This window comes from Podarcis gaigeae (genome assembly GCF_964106915.1).
Source record: "Podarcis gaigeae genome assembly, chromosome: 6".
Taxonomy (NCBI): Eukaryota; Metazoa; Chordata; class Lepidosauria; order Squamata; family Lacertidae; genus Podarcis; species Podarcis gaigeae.
This window is the reverse complement of record NC_139682.1, coordinates 37,696,547-37,717,501: the sequence shown is the minus strand read 5'-3', so window position 1 is coordinate 37,717,501 and position 20,955 is coordinate 37,696,547. Positions and strand designations below refer to the sequence as shown.

At 42.3% G+C, this 20,955-nt stretch overlaps 1 protein-coding gene across 3 annotated transcripts in view; it reads left to right on the top strand.

Moving 5' to 3' along the window:
• Positions 1 to 7,238: 7,238 nt before the first annotated feature.
• CAMK1G (calcium/calmodulin dependent protein kinase IG) overlaps positions 7,239 to 20,955 on the top strand; it is a 46,116-nt gene continuing 32,399 nt past the window's right edge. Inside the window, exons 1-2 of one of the 3 annotated variants that reach the window (XM_083745570.1) lie at positions 7,239 to 7,549; positions 17,333 to 17,450. In XM_083745570.1, the coding sequence (XP_083601696.1) occupies positions 17,359 to 17,450 (92 nt within the window). In that variant the 5' untranslated portion in view covers positions 7,239 to 7,549; positions 17,333 to 17,358. Of the gene's footprint in view, positions 7,550 to 11,009; positions 11,316 to 17,332; positions 17,451 to 20,955 lie in introns of those variants that run through there. The other 2 variants (XM_083745568.1, XM_083745569.1) reach the window with 2 other exon arrangements.

Sequence of the window (20,955 nt, the reverse complement as noted above, 5' to 3'; positions counted from 1 at the left end):
GAGAAGGACAAAGCAGAATCGTGCCATCCAATAACTGGGAAGACAATGTCTCCTGCGATGCTTGGGTCTTGCCCTCACGTGTGCCTAATGTATGCTTAGGCCTGAAATGGGATCAAGAGAAATAATGTGCAACTGAATATACTTGACTGGATTTGAAATGCCACTATTGTTTTCCACATGCCAAACTCCTACAGAGTCAATAGTGGGGAGTAAAATAGAAAGATGGAGTTTTCATTTGCCACACTCTAGATTTTTCAAAAGGCATATGCTTGACTTCCGGAATGCCCTCCCATCAGATGTCAAGGAAATAAACAACTATCTGGCTTTTAGAAGACATCTGAAATCAGCCCTGTTTAGGGAAGTTTTCAATGTTTGATGTTTTATCATGTTTTAAATATTCTGTTGGGAGCAGCCCAGAGTGGCTGGGCAACCAAGTCAGATGGGTGGTAGAAGAAGGAGGAGGAGGAGGAGGAGGAAGAGTTTGTTTAAACAACTTTGTTTCCATATTTGCCATGTTACAATGATGGGGGGGGGAACCCTGACAAGGAAAAGCAGATGCAGATGTCGCATTAGCAGGAGGACCAGGAATTTAGGACATAAATTTACTACTTTGGATTTATTGTTCAATATTATTACTGTACTCATACTGCAGATGGGAGGGGGGCAGCAGCTGTAGCTGAAAGAATGGTGACTAGACTGAGCCTATCTACAAGTTCTTCCTCACACATACACACATGGCAAGAACTATTTGTTGTTTTTGCACTGTTCATTACACTTGCATTTAGTAAAGGTAAAGGGACCCCTGACCATTAGGTCCAGTCATGGCCGACTCTGGGGTTGCGGCGCTCATCTCGCTTTATTGGCCGAGGGAGCCGGCGTACAGTTTCTGGGTCATGTGGCCAGCATGACTAAGCCGCTTCTGGCGAACCAGAGCAGCGCACGGAAATGCCATTTACCTTCCGCTGGAGCGGTACCTATTTATCTACTTGCACTTTGAGGTGCTTTTGAACTGCTAGGTTGGCAGGAGCAGGGACTGAGCAACGGGAGCTCATCCCTCGTGGGGATTCAAACCGCCAACCATCTGATCGGCAAGTCCTAGACTCTGTGGTTTAACACACAGTGCCACCCGCTTCCCACACTTGCATTTAGAAGCCCCTTTTTTAAAAAAACTGCATCTACCAACCAGTCCTGTTACTTTATAGCTGTAAGATCCAAAAATAGGAGGGCTGCAAAACACGATCAAAACAGTTGTTGTGTTGAAGATAGCCTTGCAGATTCCCATGTGTCAGGAGAATGGGTCTTGGTAGAACTAAAGAATTGGCCAAGTACAAGTGAATGGTTGCCATAGAAACCAATGGTCAAAGATGTCATTTGGAATAAGCATAACATGCATTATGTTGTTATATTACAAATAAAATCTCCTGTTTTTGTGGAATCGGAATCCACTTATTTTTCAAGCCACAACCCCTTGTAGCCAACAGTGCCCTGTAACTGTGGAGTTTTAAGCCACTTGAAACACTGTGGTGCTCAAAGCTACAACATTATTGTGTCCATATTAAAGGAGGAAACCAAGGCATATACCATTGACGTCACAAACCTTTGACCAAAAGATCTCTGGCACCCCCATACACTACAGCTCTGGCAAAGAGTGGGTAGCCCTGCCCACATGTCAAAGGTCAGGAAAGATAAAGATCCCCACACCTGGTCTGAGATCATTAAATCCAGAGTCCAAAATTATCTAACTAAACTGCTCAATGGTGGTGGAGCAGTATTTAGCTATTACCAACAATACCCCTTTTTTGCTAACAGCTCGTGGCCCTTTTATATTTTCATTACAACAAATTCATATTGGTTTTCAGGAAACTTCAAATCCCCGTGAGCTTTCTTTATGAGCCAATTATCATAGTCATCATAAATACGAAGTTATGAGGAGGTTTTCAGCTAATTATCAGCCTAATTAAAAACAATTCAGTATTCTCAGGATTGGAAAACTAATCAACTGTGGGGCTTTTAAAAAATTACACCATCACACTTTGCAAAAGTCTTTTTCAATATGGTTGATGAATGAGAGTAATAAAAAATAAAACCCAGAAAATCACATTTTTAGCGCTCCCTGTGTTGTCAGGAAGCCAGTGTTTAAATGTGGGTGTAGTAATTGGATTAATAAACCCTTCAGTTCTATTAGCAATTATTATCATGTGAAATGGGTACAGTCAGGAGATTTCTATTAGGTGGGAGTGGAGAATAAAGAGACTGCGTAGATGTAGAGCTGAACCAGAAGTTTGCAAACTCTGGGAATGAGGGTAGATCAGTGGCAGTGGACAGAATTTGCATTCAGGAAATTCTAGGTTCAACCCCCACCCCAGTATAGCTGGGTTGGTGGGTATGATCAGACAGCCAGTGATACAAAGGGTCTTTTGCAGAGAACCAATACCAGTCAAAGTAGTTGAGGTCACAAGTTCATAAAATTATGCATGGCATGAAGAAAGTAGAGAGCAAAGTTTTTCTCCCTAAACACTAAAACATCCAGTGAATCTCAATGTTGGAAGATTCAGGACAGCTAGAAGAAGAGACTTCTTCACTCAGGCCATAAACTATGGAACTCACTGCCACAGGAAGCAGTGCTGGCCACCAACATTGAATGTTTTTTTTAAAAAAGGATTGGACAAATTCATGGAGGATAAGGCCAGGGCCTTATTTTGGCACCCGGGCAAAACCACAAAATGGCACCCCCTGCTAGGGGAGAAAGAGTGAGTGAAGATCTAAATCGCAAACAAGGGGAGACTAAAGATCTGGGATCTGTGGCCCCTGTGGATCCTGCCACCCAAGGTCACCCCACCTTGCCTCATGGATTGGCTGGCCCTGGATAAAGTAATCCAGGTAAAGAAGAGGAGGAGTTTGGATTTGATATCCCGCCTTTCACTCCCCTTCAGGAGTCTCAAAGTGGCTAACATTCTCCTTTCCCTTCCTCCCTCACAACAAACACTCTGTGAGGTGAGTGGGGCTGAGAGACTTCAAAGAAATGTGACTAGCCCAAGGTCACCCAGCAGCTGCATGTGGAGGAGCGGAGACGCGAACCCGGTTCCCCAGATTACGAGTCCATCGCTCTTAACCACTACACCACACTGGCCATGCTCTGTCCCCACAGTTGGAAGCAGTAATGCTTCTGAATAGCAGTTGCCGGAAACCACAAAAGGGGAGCATGCACAAAACTTGGCCCTCCAGCTGTTTCGGGACAACAATTTTTGGGACTACAATTCCCATAATCCCTGACCACTGGTCCTGTTGGCTAGGGATGATGGGAGTTGTAGTCCTAAAACAGCTGGAGGGCCAAGTTTTGCCATCACTGCCTTAGACAATACTGGGCTAGATGGACCACAACAAAATAAATGTTCTGACCTGTTTCCTGTAAGCCAGCTTCCAACATTCCTAAGTAATCACAACTACAAAATTCAACACATTTAGAACACTAAAATTAAACCCATCCACAGGAGGTTGAGCTCTAGTCTAATTAATCTAGAAACAGGGTTTGGAGGATGAAATATCCTTCACCTAGGTTGCATCTTGCGTTACGCACATACAAAGCAGTAAATTGTCCATGCCAACAGCAGTGCCAGACTTAGGGGGATGCAGGCCCTCTAGAAAGCTGAGGCAAGCAAGGGTCCACAGCCCAGCCCAGGTGTGACTCACTAGCTCTGGGAGGAGGGGTGTGATTCCTCAGGTGGAGTAGGCTTGGAGCAGGTGAGGGTCACCTGCCTCATCAAGCCCAGATGCTGCAATCAGCATGCAAAGTACACAAAGGGAGCAGAGTGAGGTCTGGGTCTGCTCAACTACCCATGTTGAAGCACCTTGACTAGGATGCTCCTCGACTTTTACATTACTTTGCTTTGGGTTTGACTGTAGACTGTATCCTGACTGCTGGACTTCAGATGTGGCTTACTTGGATTGACCCTGGAGTGTGTTTCCTGACCTTTGCACTTTGCTTGTGTGGATTGACCCCTAGACTTTGAACTTTGAACCTGACATACTGACTTGCTGCCAGGTAGGCCAGGGGTTTGGGACACAGTCTTACCACCCCAGATATTCAAACGCCCTATAAAACCTATATCGATAAATGGACATTTCCCTGATTGAGAGCACCCTCCAGAAGCTACAATCAGCAAAACCTGGTAAAGATTAATACATCATTGTTTCCCCTTAATGCTGTATACTTGGGAGGCAACCTAGACTGAAGCAGGAAAAGTTAAATACAAATAGAACAGAAATTAGGAGCAACTGGCAGGATGAAATGGCGGTGCTTAACTGACCTCCTGGCAGCAGATAACAACTTGATTCCAAGAGGCCTTTGGGATCTGACTACTTTTAAGGAAAGGGCTTTTAAATAGTGCTGTGTTTACTGTTTTTGCTATCTATATTTTAATATGTTTTGAGGGTTTTGCATTATTTTAATTCCATTATAGTTTTGTTATTTTAAAACTATTATCTTTTTTTCTTTTTCTATTTTGCTTTCTGAGTTTTATCCATGTTTGCTTTAATTTTTGTAAGGTAACTGGAGTCCCATTAAAGGGGGGGTGAGTTATAATTTAAGAATGATGATAAAGAAGATGATGATGATGAAATTGAAACTGAAATCTGACAGTTGCACTCAAAAATGCTTGGATGGTGAAGCAGGGTAGACCATTTTGTCAATTACTTTCCAGTTTGAAATTCTCTAACAGTTCAGGATGTGCTTGAAGGAGCAATTATTATTTTAATTTTAAGATAAAATTCTTCTCTGAGAAACTTTGACTCAACCTAGCAGTGCAGCAATAAGACCACTAGCTCATTTGCAAAGCTAAGTAGGATCCAGTATAGATTGAAACTGGATGGGAGACTGTGTTGAGATTTCCTGCATTGCTGGGGCTTGGACTAGATGGCATTGGGGGTCCCTTCCAACTCTTATGACTCTATTATTCTAACCTTAGGTAGAATCCTTATCAGAGAAGTGGTGTGCAGGCATAGACTCCATGAAGTCTACTCTGTATCTTCCTCTAGAGGGCAACATTTCTCCATACATTGAGAAAGCTAAGCGGGAGGCGGACACATCATATAATTTAAATTCCAAAAACTATCTATCTTGATTATAGCTCTGAGACATAGGTATAATGTATTAAGCGGCGAAGTGAAATTTATGTGGGCAATTCCACTTGTGTTTAAGTGGAATCCAGTCAGCTGTGTCTTTTTTAAAAAGTCACATTTATGGCAAAACCCCATAGGCATCATGAAGATGAAGTGAGATGCACAAGCAAGTTCTTTTCATGAAGCTCTTTAGCATAGTGGCTTGTGCCGAGAAAGAAAGAAAACATGCTCCCTGTTCGTGTTATCACTGTCTTGCAGTAATGCAGGATTTTAAATACCGGTACTAGGATATACGTAGGTCTGACACATGTGGAGCAATAACAAAGGAGGTATTCAACCAAGTTCTAATCAGAGTAAAGGTAAAGGTAAAGGGACCCCTGACCGTTAGGTCCAGTCGTGGTTGACTCTGGGGTTGCGGCGCTCATCTCGCTTTATTGGCCAAGGGAGCCGGCATACAGCTTCCGGGTCATGTGGCCAGCATGACTAAGCTGCTTCTGGCGAACCAGAGCAGTGCACGGAAACGCCGTTTACCTTCCTGCTAAAGCGGTACCTATTTATCTACTTGCACTTTGAGGTGCTTTCGAACTGCTAGGTTGGCAGGAGCAGGGACCGAGCAACGGGAGCTCACCCTGTCGTGGGGATTCAAACCGCCAACCTTCCGATCGGCAAGCCCTAGACTCAGTGGTTTAACCCACAGAATTATGGAAATCTATGGACCTAACTTAACCCTGTTTATTAATTTCAGTGGGTTGACTCTGAGTACAACTTAGCTGAAAACTGACCACATGGTGCCTCTGAGCACGTTCCAAGTGCAATTCCTTCACCACTAGCTAACACTTCCTGGCACCCTTTTTCATCTGCAGTTAGCATGCCAGACTTCGAAGGACTAGCACAGGGGTTGGCATCCTAAGGCCCATGGGCCACAAGCGGCCCATGGGGGTCATTTAACCGGCCGATGGGGGGAAAAACCCCACCTGCTTGGTGACCCCTGCTGCAGAAGCTCCTGCAGCCAATGGGAAGGAGGGCCGGAAATAGCATTTGCACATGCGCGCGCACACACTCCGGCCCACCGTGGCGTCTGCGGGACCGACCCCTGGGCTTGAAATTCAGTATTATGCTTGTGAGGTGGTTGTTATTATTTATTCAATTTCTATACCACCCTTCATCTGAGGATCACAGAGCAATTCACAATGTGTATATGCATAATGTAGTAACGAAAACAATACACCCACACCCACCCCTGTTTAAAAGGCCATAGATGGTTTGATTAGCCAAAGGCCTGTGGGGAGAGGAATGTTTTTGCCTGGTGTCTCTAGATATATGATGGTGGCACCAGGCAAGCTTCCCTGGTGAGAGCATTCCACAAACAGGGAGCCACTGCAGAAATTGCCCATTCTCGTGTTGCTATTCTGCAGAGCTCTCGTGGAGGAGGCACGCAATGAAGGCCATCATGTCAGTTCATATGGGGAGAGGTGGTCCTTGAGGTGTGGTCCTGAGCCATTGAAGGTTTTATATGTCAAAACCAGAATTTTGAATTGGGCCGGGAAACTAAATGGCAACTTGTGCAGCCAGGCCAAGATATTTGCTGCTACAATTATCTGGCCACTGTTTCCAAGCTTATATCTTGCAGCTGTTTGTAGTGCCTTTTAGTTTGAATTGCATAAGTTTGCTGTGTGTGTGTGTGTGTGTGTGTGTGTGTGTGTGTGTGTGTGTGTGTGTGTAAAACTGGGGTGGACTTCACAGAGGTGTCCACATCCCTTTTCTGTTATGAAAATCTTTCTTATGGCTCAGTTTTATAATCTTGGTGTCTTTGTGCTGGGACCTGATTTTCCCTCTCTTAATCTGATCCATCTCACCTTGGAACGCAAACAACCCTTCCACCTTGGCACTTCAAGCAGCCTCTGACTATGTGCAGAGCAGCTCTGCAAAAAGCAGACTCTAGCAAATGTGGCAGAGCAGTATTTGCTCTTCCCCACCTGCTAAGTATCTGGTGCTACTTCAGCTGCCTGAGAGCAACCAGTTCCTCACAATCAGGTGGTAAAAATAAGGGGACTCTTAAAAGGTAATGAGTTTCCTTTGACAATGTGCCATTCTAGGGACCAGCTAAACCAATTGCTACTGGCATGCAGAAATATAAATTAATGACTGTTGCTATGTAGCTTGGAGTGTGCTGATGACAGGTATTCCGGAAATGTAAAACACCACTTTCATTGCTGTTTTAGAGGCACTCGCAGAGAAAGTGCATTCTGGTGCTCATTCACTCCCCTTTAAGAGCTGCCTAGCTACTATCTCATGAAAGGAGCCTCCTGCTTCCCTCCCCTTTAATCTCACTTTATTGTTAGCACAGTGCCTGCCTTTAATCCCTGCAGACCTGTAAGAGCAGAGCAGCCGAGTCAGAGAAGAGAAGTTGCTTCCTTTTTGGTCTTGAGGGGTAAGCTGATTCTTTTTCCTTGACAACCATTTCTGTCTTGCACCTGTTTTGTCCAAAGTACAGGGGGGCATTTTGGCCAGGCTATTTCCAAGCTAGATTTGCCTCTGTGTGTCTTCATCATGAACATACAGCTTTGCAGATTTTGTTGCTTGGTGTTATACTTTACCTGATACTTTTATTCTGGGAGAACTTAGGCATGGGGTGCATGTTTACTTTGCAAACATTTGTGTTTATATGAAAATTAATAGTGAGAGAGATTTTGAATGCCATTTCATTACTGTCAGTCTAATGTATTCCTTTGGCATCAGTGGTGTTACTGCATAGCTCGTCGTCGTCTTCTAACATGCAATTAGCAAGGCTATATTAAGTTTCCTCTTCTTGTTCTGTTCTCTTAACAATGATGATGACTGCTAGAAGAGCTTGATTTGAACGACGCAGGGAATGAGCTGAATTATATTGTCAAATAGTTCTGATTACATGCATCATCTCTTTCTCTTTGGTTATACGGGCTGAGGTTAAGAGGCATGGTTTTGCCTTCCTTTGCATCTTAACTTTGTCTCTCAAGCAATGTTCCTGCAGTTTTTCTAATATGTTATTAGGCAGCAGACCCAAACCGATCTGCCAGTACCGTAATATATAAAAACCAAGGACATTTTTTTCATATGAAGGTCGTAACACTTGTTCTTAGATTGTAATGGATGGCACATCATTTTGTGGATCAAAGAAAAGAAAACAGGTCTAGCTTATATTTATCTGGGGGTTTTTTTTGGGGGGGGAGGAAATACTCCCCTTAGACTTAAATAACACAACTTCTTTCTGTCTGCAAAGCAAATAGATCTATTGGTTAAGCTACAGAAGAGAGCAATTCAGCAACTCTGTATGTTCTTATTGTTGGGTGGCAAAAACATATGAAAATGTGTGATGCATTTTACCTGCTTAAGGCTCTCCAGGGAGCAGTTGTCTTGTTTTATAGAGCAAACTTTATACATTGTAAATCAAGGGTAGACATTCCTGTGCTTTACAAGCATTTGATTTTACAAGATGTATGACATACATAGTATGTGTCTATTCTTCCTCTGACTTACAGGTCTCATTAGCACTGTATTGAAAGTCTTTCCTCTTCCCTTCTCACATGTTTTTCTTTCCATTCATCTTTCTTTTTGTGACAGAAGAGGATAATTTATGTTGTGGTTTTGAGCATCTGATTCCCCCTTTCCAGTAGTATATATCAGTAGTCTTTAAGATTTAGGCTGGTTTTAGAGCAATTTAGTGGAAGCATGGAGCAGGTAGAGGGAATATTCACAACTATGGGTACTCGTACTTGTAGCTGTGCAAAGTTGCCTTGACATCACAAGTAAACAAAAGCTGTGAGCCCATCATCTACTATTTCCATAATCACAGAAGTTTGAAGAATGGGTTTCAATTTGAACTAGCCTCCAGCCCTTCTCTTTAAAAAAAAAGTATGGGACTGCCTGGTGTCTTGTTATTATTATTATTATTATTATTATTATTATTATTATTATTATTATCATCATCATCGTTATTATTATTTATTATGGAGGGAGCTCCACTGAGTACCATGGGATTTGGCTCCTAGAAGAATTACAGTTATATACACTTATACCATACACAAGAGTAAGCCCCAATGAACTCAATGAGGTTTACTTCTAAAAGCAAACATGCATGGCATCTGGTTGCAAAGCAAATCTGAGGAAAGAACTCCTAAATTACCGTAACACAACTAGAAATTCCAAAGCTATGTAAACGCTAGAGAAATCTGCAACAGGATAAGTTGAGAGTTACAGAGATTGCACCACTAGACTTTTAAGACATTGGTAAGCGTGTATTTTCTCTTAAATTTCTGCATACTGGAAATGTTTCATTAGGTTATTTGAAGAGCCTACACATACTAACCTCAGGAGGTTGAGCAAAGAGAAGTCAACACTTTAAAATCTGGTTCTTCTGTTTTTATGTTACCCAACAGATGGGTAGCCTAAGGAGGGCAAACATCAGGAAAAGAAGGGGAAGTGGTAGAATTTAGGTGCAAAGGGGGCATCTGTTAACGACTTTATATTTTAGCTTTGGGATCCCCCCTACAACTGATGAAGATGTTCAAACTGTGTACAGTGAACACATAAGAGGGATTGTGAGGATGGGCCCCCACTCTACATTTCTTCAGTTGAACGTTTGCATAGAGCATATGTGTGTACAGTTTGTGTGTAGGACATTCTCTATTCAATTAGAGAACTCCGCTTTACCAGAGTTCCTATTGTGCAGGTGAAGCTCTATGCAGGTTCAACTCTATACATGCAATCTGTAGATTGAATTGAAAGTGTGAAGACTGTTCTCCCACCTCACTGTATGTTCAGTGGACCGTTTGAACATCTGCATGAGGTCCCCATCCCCAGAGTTGAATATAGTGTGACAGAGGTATCATTCTACATCATGTCCTTCAATCTTTGGTTTTGTGCATGGTTTAACTAACCCGGTGTGGAAGCTAAAGCCCGGGCAAAAACTCCTGCTAGTGCAACAGGGCTCCCACATCTTTTCTCTTTATATGCACCCTCCAAATCTGCTCTGGAGGCTCCAAAGAAACCCCAGAACAGCATGCAGAAGGAAAATTGTTCCATCTGGCAAGCGAAAATGCTTACACTAACCGAATACTCATAATAGTGCCATGTTGAATTCCACCCAAAGGCTCTATCATACTACCTTAAGCTCCTTTAAAAAAGGGGGGTGGCCTCCAACTGCCAGAGAGACTTGATGGTGCCCAAGCACCATTAATGAATGCAGCACATATTTGCAAAATGGTTGACAACAGTTACAGATAGGTAGCCGTGTTGGTCTGCCATAGTCAAAACAAACAAAAAAAAATTCCTTCCAGTAGCACCTTAAAGACCAACTAAGTTAGTTCTTGGTATGAGCTTTCGGGTGTATCTAAAGAAGTGTGCATGCACACGAAAGCTCATACCAAGAACTAACTTAGTTGGTCTTTAAGGTGCTACTGGAAGGAATTTTTTGTTTGTTTGTTTTGGTTGACAACAGAAATTGTTGATGGAATGAAAAATGAGATTCTCCCATGTGATCTGCTATCACATTCTAGGGTTGCCCTATTTCAAAAAATAAAATCCGGACACAAAAGTAATTTTTGCCCAAAGTTATTCAGCTTCTTTTGCAAAATCTCAGAGGGGGAAAAATGTTTCTGAGCTATAGGGGCTGGGATGCCAAAATCATACATCCACATTTCCCCTGACATTTCAGTGATTTTTCCGCCCAGGTACTGTTTGCAATGGCCGAATACTGGCTATGTCCAGGAAATTCCAGACATATGGCAACCCTATCACATTCCATCACATGTTCATTACGCGTTTGTAATAGCCATAAGGAGAATGAGGCATCATGTGGACCTTCCTAACTGTTCAAGGCACCATCAGCTTGGTTCACAGCTTCCCTGCTTTCTTGCTGATGACAGTGGCTTCTTGATTCCTCATGTCACTGCAGTTCATTTCAGTGGCTTATTCAAGCTATCTTTTGGAAGCTTAGCTTTCACATGGTGTCCATGTGAATTCACTGATCACAAGGTGAAGCATGCTGACTGGAACAGCTCAGCTGTATGTTTGAGTTATGCTGTCTGCTGACCAGTCAGACTCCTCGACTGAATGGCCTGAGAGGAGCAAACTTCATGGTTCCCTGTCCCATTTCTGGAGCAAGGACAAAATCATCACATTATCTGGAAAAGGTTTTATATACAAGAATGAAACTTCAGGTGTGGCAGATTCTATTTTCATGCTTCTATTCTTGTGCTTCAGAAGTCTTGTCTAAAGTAGAGAGAGGGGAAATTTAGACTTTGTCATTTTATGACCCATTAGCTGCCCAGCAAAAAAAGGTTGGGTACTGATAAAAAACTTGCCGTGACTTTGTTTTGAATATACTGCTTTGAGCACTGACAGGATTGCTGAAAGTTTTCTGCTGTTGTTTTCCTCAGAGTTGTTTAAACAATTTTCAGAAAGTCAGTTTTAAGAATTAGTTTCACCCAGTCTTCATTGTGGATTACATGTCTACTGATAAATATTAGCCAGTCTTTCCTGATGTTTCATGAGGATAGCAATAATAAAAAAGACATGCATATCTGTTTGAGAAGAGTTTGCAGTCTTACATTGCAATTCTATGCACGTTGTCTTGGAGGTATAGTCTGAGTTTAATGGGAGTTAAGTGAATATGAGGTGGTTCTGTACCTCAGTAGAAGAACATACACTTTGCTTCAGTAAAGTTATAAGTTCAATACAAGTTAAGAAACTTCTATGCAAGGAACAGATGGGACTAAAGCTTTTTAGCCTTGTGTGCTAAGGGGTTGTTGTTGTTTTTTTGTTACTAGCAAGAAGTATTTTTGTGGCTTGGGTTTGATATGAGAGAGGCTTCAGACATGATACCCCCTCACCTGGAGTCTCAGGTGGTACAACCCAGTTCATCACTTCATGTGGTTCATTCTGCTATCTCATTCTTATACACCTGTCAATCAGGTCTATCTTGGCCAGCCCAGAAAGAATTGCCAGAACTTTCTGGAAAATAACACTATTCATTGTGCAGGCACTGCATTTTAATTTGTTAATGTACAATGTTGACAGTGCCAGATTCAAGTTTTATATTTTTGCATTGAACCAACAAGTTATATTATTCTAAAGAAGTGCTGAACCAATTAAATCTTGCCCAAGAGCCAAAAAATAAGAACAAAATACAGTATTGCATTCAGAGTGGCTCTTTGGCTCAGTACTGATTAAACTATTTGAGGAATGAACCATCAGATGACATTTACCCGCCACATTCATTTGATCCTGTCAAAGTTCTTTTGATTAGGTGAACACTGACTTTTGCAATACAGTTCTGTGATGTGGCCCTGTTTTCAGGGTGAGTAGGATTTTCTCTGAGTAGGATTGTATCTTTAAAATCCAGGTTCCAAATACCTGAATTGCCTCAAATTTCAGTGATGGCAAACTTTCCAGTGACTAAACAAAAAAATTCCTTCCAGTAGCACCTTAAAGACCAACTAAGTTAGTTCTTGGTATGAGCTTTCGTGTGCATGCACACTTCTTCAGATACATCTGAAGAAGTGTATCTGAAGAAGTGTGCATGCACACGAAAGCTCATACCAAGAACTAACTCAGTTGGTCTTTAAGGTGCTACTGGAAGGAATTATTTTGTTTTGACTATAGCAGACCAACACGGCTACCTATCTGTAACTTTCCAGTGACTGTGTGACTCAGCCATGCAGTATTACAATTTGTGGTGTTTCTTGTGCAGATTGTTAGGTAGGTCAAGGACAATGCCAAATAAAACTAGACAGCTGCAAGTATTGACAATAAAGATTTCCCTTTTGAATCTGTCTATCAGCATGCAGATAACAGCCACAGAAAGCCATCTTTTACTGAGACGTGCAAGTTAACAGCTCACAGGGGAACATGCACACTTGCAAGTGGATAAAGGCCAACTCACATTTTGGCCTTTAAGGAGTTTGTAGACTGAAGCTGTCGTTCTTTAGCAGCTGAGTCAATTTCTCTTTCAGTACACCTGAATTAACCTTTGAAACCCAATGCTGGGGCACTGGAAAATCATGTCACCCCATTAATTAAAGGTGGCAAATACAGTTTCAGTAGGAATTGAAAATCTTAACTACCTGTCACAAGAAGTGAACTTTTGGCTTCTTTAGCTATAGCTATTTCTCCGTGTTCAGAACGTTCCTTTTAACAAAAGATTCAATTAGGACACCGGCAATTTCAGCCATGGACCTGGAGGCTCTCCTTCCTTGGTTCGGAAAGTGAGAAATGGAGTGTGCTTTAGTCCTTGAGGCAATATTGTCCTTAGCATCAATTCCTAGTCTTTGGTTCACAAAAAAGAGAGAAAGAGAATTCTCAAGTGCCTGCGCTTAATAGTGCTCCCAGAAATCTGTTTTGAAGGACACTAACTTCTTAAGCAAAGGTATAACATTTTTTTGGTACATTTACATTTTCTGTTTATCATATAAGGTGCCACTTGTACTTATGGGCTCAGTGACTCAGTGTGGTGGATAGATTCATTCAAGGCCTGAATTCAATTATCTACTGAGCTATGAAATTCCATGGATGACCATAGGCTTGTCATTCTCTTGTAGCCTCACAGGGTCGTTGTGAAGATTAAAAGAAAAAAGAATGGGATTGCATATGCTGCTCTGAACTCTTTTTGAGAAAGAGGGGAATTCTAATTAATCAATGCTTTATAGATCTAGGTTGTAAGGCGGAGCATCTGTTTGCATTTCAAAATGTGCAGAATTCCCACATAAGTAGGTATAATGTAAACCCAGATGATACAGAAACCACTAGTTTTTATTGACTAGCAAACGATTATGTTTTGGGGTTTTTCAGATATTGGTGCAGTAATGTCAGTTTTTAGATATCAGTGCAGGATACTCTTAAGCAGCCTTTGCCAACACAGTCACCTCCAGATGTCTTGGACTACAAATCCCATCAGCCCCAACCAGTATGTTCTGGGTGGCAAAGACTGCCCAAAGCCCCAACCAGTATGTTCTAGGTTGGCAAAGACTGCCCAAAGACATAGTTCTCAAAATAGGTGCTGTCTAAGGAGGTTTCTAGTGGAGGCGCATCCACCTTCCTTGCTACTCACTCAGGTGGGTAAGGGCAAAAGAAGACACAACTATTAAACATGCAGGAGCCCTGCCTTATTTTTCACCTGGCTACCCTACTGATATTTCAAAATATTATTGTTCGCCATTAAAAAAAAATAGATGTACCCGCACTCATTATCCAAGGAATTGATTAAGGAATACACTGTTATCCAAATCCTGGCAAGGGTTCTCATGAAGAGTAAATTTCTTTCTAGGGTTTTATGTCCTGCCCCAGCTTCATGCCAAGGTAATATTGTCTTGTGAATTCTCCTACTGCAGGGATGGGGGAGCCTGTGGTCTTCAAGACACCAACTCTCATAGGCCCAGCTGGTGCAGCCAATGTTCATGGATGATGATGGGAGTTGATGTCCAACAACATCTAAATGTGTCTTTCCCATTCATATTCTAATGATTTGATACATTTTGGACCTTTTTGATCAATTGGGCCATATAGTAATTATTTGCTAACTTAATAAACTAAGCATTTGGGAGCATTCATGGCCAGTATCTATCTTTAATTCCTGCTTTGAATGGAAAGTGTTAACTCTGTCAAGTTAAGGTTTGTTTCCACTAATTCGTATCTTGGAATAATTGACAGACGTATTCATTCTGGTGGCTGTAGAACTTGTCTGGCTTTCTGTGTGCTTGCTCTGAATTCCATTGGTAGGCTATTAAACTAAATGAGCATAGTCAGAATGAGATCCTACGTCTCTAAGAGCAACTATAAACTACCATCATTAGCATCTAAACTACTGTGTTAGCATCTAATATCCCAAAGCTTTCCATTTAAAATGAAGATGTGCAGGCAGCCACCCTAATAGAAATAGCAAGCATAATCATTACGGTGCATTGTGATGGGATTGAAAGGGAACAGTTTCCATGTGATTATTTCCAAAATTGATTCAGTATGGTAATTGTAACATGTCCTGCTCTCTGCGTATAAACAATGAACAGGTTTAATATCTTTTGCAATGAGAATCCAACCTTGTCTATCACAGTGAATAATAGGACTCAGCCATTAATAGAAATTATGCTTGTGTTTCACATGTACGTTTTTAGTGGCTCATTTCTTGAAGGATGTGCGTCTTCAGTAAGAATTGTAGGCTCTCAACTCAGCTAAGAATCAGCTCTCGCTTTAAAACTTTAGCTTTCAAAGTTGTGCTGAAACCCCTGCTTGGGTTTATTTTAGTCAAAACTTACCAGAGCACAGCCTGAGTGTATGATGCCTTCTTTCAGCCCTGAAGACAACAGCAGAAGAAGGTACCTCAAGAGCAAAACACCATTGTTGAATTCAGTAACGGATGGATCTACTGCACTACTAAACTTCAGAGACAATCATTTTGTTTATCTTGATTGTGATGGCCACAATGGTAGATTGGCAAGCCTTAACTTTCAACTCTTTTAACACTCAGTAGCAACAGCAAAATGCTTTCTCTAAAAATTAGGCTTTTTTTCTTTCTTTTTTTGCTAATGTAGCTGAGTCCATAGACTTGCAAAACATCCCAGCAAATAATGTATGTGTTAGAGGAAAACTGTCTCTTCCTAAATTTACATTTTGTACCTTGCTGTGGCCGGTAGGTCTTAAATGCCACAGCTACCTACCAATTCCTGGTTTAAAATATTGGTGTGTGATAGCTACAAGTAGTTATTCACCATAACTAGGTGTTACCATGATAATTCACCTCGTGCATTAGCAAAATGTCTTTTTCTTCCTTCATTGCAAGCACAATGAACACTTTGTGCCTGGTTAAAATTAACAAAAGTAAGTCCCATTTTGCAGGAATCCCTGGTTGAGAAATGCTGAAGACTGCTGGTTTACAAAACTTGTGAAGGTGAATTTGACCATAGCCAGTCTAATGTTATAGTGGATATGGGAGACCAGCCATTAAAAAAAGTGGAGTCTCCTGCTCAAGAAGAATGACTTAGTGTTCCTACACATTAAGTTCAGTGGCTGTGAAGCACGATAACTTAAAACAGAGGTGGGCATGCTTGAGGCTTGTGGAATCTCTGTCTTCTGTTTACTAGATCCCCAAGATCCATCAGCTAGGCTTGAGCCATAGTGATGCAGGTGGGACACAAAGAGGCTGTTTAAACAGGCTCTGTGAATTGAAACTCAAGAGAGGTTGTTTCCCGCCCTACCCCATCCCCAATGCATTTCATTACTATTATATGTTGCTGTTTGCACCAGAGAGGATCCAGAAATGTCTTCAACTTATGTGTATTACCTGTTTTGTTTCCCCATACTAAACTCTAATTCACTGAAGCAGTCATCTGCACATGTACAACAGCTGCCTGAAATGTATACATCTCAGCTTAACCATGGCTTCCTTTTTTCTTTCTTTTTTATAAATTGGATAGAAGCTGGTTTGAAGGGAAACTCCAGCAGCTATGGGATACCTTTTTCTCCAGCAGCTATGGGATACCTATGGGTTGTGGCTAATGTCACATAAATTCAGTTGGCTTCAATCACCAGGGGTAGGATTGAGCTAGCTCTGGAGTAAGTGGTAATGTATACACAGCCTAGGTGCTAGGCCCAGGAACTTGTATACATTACCAGAACTGAACACTCAGCATTTTCACACAAAAATTCCTCCTATTTGGCTCCCACCCCCACCCACATTTTCTTAATTTCAACAGAGAGAAAGAAAGAGTTATTGCGGTTGTTAAACAGAAGTCAGAAACCCTTGCCAATATGCCTAGACTCACCAGGGGATCTACCAGTAGATTCTGATCTACTTTTTGCCCATCCCTGCTTCGGAGTACCACTGATGTGAGAAGCAGCCCAATCACCATTGCCCAAATTAGCCTAGACTTCATCACATGATAGTACAGAGTCCTTTGTGGGTTCACATAATTTCTAATAGTTTAGTCTTCCTCAGGCATGTGGTTTGAAGAAAGGCTACAGAGCAAAGAAGGGAACTGAATTACAGAAATGGGCCACAGGCTATACTGGGGCCTATTGAAAAATGAAATAGACCTGCCACACAAAGATGAGAATGTATTGGAGGGTTAGCATTAGTAACTGTGTTCCAGCTGCAAAAGCAGCAACCAGGTTTTGTTTTGTTTTGTTTTGTTTTAATCTCTGTAACAGTTTTTACTTCTCTGACACCATTTTGATTTCCTGTCAGAACTCTCAGCTTCAACTCTGGAGAAAATGGGCTGCCAACAAGAGGAGGAGGGCAGTTCCTGGAAAAAACAAACCAGCAACATCAGAAAAACATTCATTTTCATGGAAGCACTTGGATCGTAAGTGTTCATTATTCTTTTTATTTATCTTTAAAAGCACTTATGCACAGTCATCGCAAGGTGCAAGTCAGCACCCAGCTGGAGGTAGACCACTGTTGGTCATGGCCTGATCCAAGGTGGGTTGCAACAGGAGCAACCCTTCCGAGAAGGTTGAAGGTACCTGAGGTAAACAACAACAGTAACAATGAAACCAGTTAAAAACAAATCAGTTGGCATGATATAATTAACAATAATGCTCACACCACAGTGAAAGAATTTTCAGAAAAGATCACTTCACACAGTACAGCAGGGGTGGGAAATGCTTTTCAGCCCCCATTCTCTTATGGGTAATCTTCTGAGGACCACATCCAGACCCAGAGGCAAAACTTAGTAGAGCAATTATTGTAAATAATAAAACAGTACATTGTGGTGCTGTGGGTTAAACCACATAGCTTAGGACTTGCCGATCAGAAGGTCGCCGGTTCGAATCCTTGCGACGGGATGAGCTCCCGTTGCCCGGTCCCTGCTCCTGCCAATTTAGCAGTTTGAAAGCACATCCAAGTGCAAGTAGATAAATAGGTACCGCTCTGGCGGGAAGGTAAACGGCTTTCTGTGCGCTGCTCTGGTTCGATTGGCAAGCCAAAGGCTCAGTGGTTTACACCACAGCGCCACCCACGTCCCACAAATAACTTAGGCTAGAATAAATCAGACACCGAGCTTTGCAAATAAGTGAATGTTTTGCTCAACAAGTTTCCAGAAGTTGCAGCAAACAAGTCCCCATTGGTCAGCAGTAAAATGAAGGTGAAAAGGGTTCCAAACGACTTAAAAGAAAAGTGCATGGTTTACTTCCAAAAAGCATCATGCAATCTCAGAGTGCAGGCTGTAAAATCTCCCTTTGGAGAGATCAGTTCACCTTCAGGGAGCCATGGCTGCATAGTTCCTTGCTTGTTCCAGGAACCATGAAAGGGAAAAAGAAACTGAGGGGGGGGGGGAGCAGAGGCTGTTATTAACCTGCTAAGCCACACCCACTCTAATTTAAACTCAGGGTTCAGATTAACCCTTTCATGCACACAAGTGCGAGTCAGTAACTGTATATTACAAAAGAAGGAAGGCTGGTGTGGGGTGTGACCTGGGAGGAGAGAGTATGACTGGGGAAAGGGGGTGCCCTAAGGAGAGTTCCATGAACATAAGAGTGCATAATGGGTGTCATTATGGCCACCAGACTTCCCTCAAATTGAGCACGACCCACCATTAGCATGGAAAGGAAAACCCCACTCTCTCACTCTGATAACAACAAACATGACCAAAGAGGCAGACAGTCAACTACAAATTCCCTCTGAAAGCCATGTGGATCAGACAGCAACTATACCAGTATAAATACAGCACAGCCCTAACTCCCAGCAGCCTCAGCCAGCATGGCCAATGGTCACAGATGAGAGGAGGAGGAGTCTGGAGGGCCACAGGTTCCCCCCTCCCTGTGTGATGTCTAGTTAAGTTATAAGATGCAGTAGAAATCTTTTGTAGAGCTTGCAGTCTTCGTTTCTTACTGCCTGCTTCATTCTGGCTGAGTGTTTACAGAGTCATTTTACTTGCTTTCCCCCTTTCTTGCCCCCCTTTTTCCATTCTGTTTGACAAACACAATCAGTGAGTTTCATAAGGACCTGTGCCCCAATTGCAGCTGCCACAGCCTCTTGATTATGATTACATGGCTGAGTGGTCAAAAGATTTCTCCTTCACACATTACATCCTCTTTAATTCTGCCATGGCATTTAAGTGACTCCAATATTGTGCCACAAGTGTCATTTTTCTCCTCCCTCAAGCCCGTGAGGGGTCTGCTTGTCTTCGCAATTATCCCTGCCTACCAAGATTCATTTTGCTCATAATGGATTTTTAAAAACACTTTACTCACTGCCACTGTGTCAATTTACATTTTCCCAACAGGCTTCCTTTTTTTTAAGTGTCTCAACAATGTCCCAAATTGCCTTTAGAAAGCCCCAGCCCTTATAAAAACCTTTGTATTTCAACTCTTACTTGCATCTTGACCAGGACAAATTACTGAACTGCTGGTGATTTTCCCCGTGAGCAAAATTTGCATTTGGATGTATCCTAAAATGAACAAGAGGCACTTTAATCTTAAAAGCTAGCAACTGGTTGAAAAGTATTTGTTGTTTTGAAATACTTATGTAGAAACAGGGTCTAGGCAGGGTTGGGTATCCTGTACGTAGACTGGGCCCTCTATGGCACTTACGAAAGAAGATGCAAGTTTGCATAAAAGTTGCATATGCTTTATGTCACATGCGATGTTGTAGCTTCTCTTGCTGGTTGGGGGGAGCAACCCCAAATACATCAGGGTCACAAGCAAAGTAGTAAGATGTAGGAATAACGGAGATGATAGGAGATTGGATGCAGGTGAGCTTTGCAGAAGCACACTGGCAAGCATGCTCCAAGCAAGCTGCCGGCTAGCTCTGTAGAGGCTCCTTTTATTAGCAGAAGTCAACAATTGGAAACAGTAGTGAAACCATCCTGGACGTATTTCCATCTAAGCACATTTCCAGCATTAGCAAATACACGTGTCAGCAGGTGTTTCCCTAAAATGTTCCCCGATACTTGATTACGTCTGTGTCCCCGGTCATGCTCCAGCCAAGTGTTATGTTAAACAAATCTGTGAGAGGACAAACGGTTCAGGGAAAAACCCTGTTTTCCAGCCAGGGAAAGCAGGTGCAACGCTCCTTGACATACTGTTGCATGTCTGGTGCGAGGTTTGCCTCCGCAAAGTGGAGCGTTACCTCCACATCAAGATGTCCAACAGAGAGAATATCAACAGCATACCTTCCAACACAATGTGGCCCAAATCTGGAACACCATCTTCCAGGTCCACACTCCTGGGTTAGTCACGTGACATGTGCAAGATCACAGTCCCCAAAAGGCACTTTTGGGAGCAGCTCCACACCCCAAAAAAGTGCAGCTTGAAATTGCAAAAGACTGTGGTGGCCATTTTGGCCACCGTCCTTTCACAAGAAAAAAAATGTCCCTTTTTTCTGGGGTGCTTGATGGGTATGCAACAGGTGAAGCTTCCCCCATATTTGTAGTTCCAAAAGGCTTAATCCACTTAATATATTTCTGTCCCCTAGCTGTTAAAGGCATAAGAGCCCTGCTTGCTTCTAATACCAACCCTTAACCATGCAAAGAAGTCAAGTTTCATGTGTTGTCAATGAGTTATGTTACTGCAGGTCAGGTATGGGGAACTTGTGGCCCTCCACACGCTGCTGAAACTACAAATCCCATCATCCCAAGCCATTTGCCATGCCAGCTGAGGGCTGTAGTTCAGCAACATCTGGAGGGCCAAATAGGTTGTTTTATATTTAAAAGCTGATTGTTATTTCTGGCTAATCAGAAATCGGCTTGTAGCTCTCCTGTTACTGAAGTCAATTGCGGCTTGTACATTGCTGCAACAGGCAACTGAAGTGCAAGAGGCAAAGGAAATTCCAAAATAAACAGCCCCTGCGCAAAGTACCAAGCCTCCCTT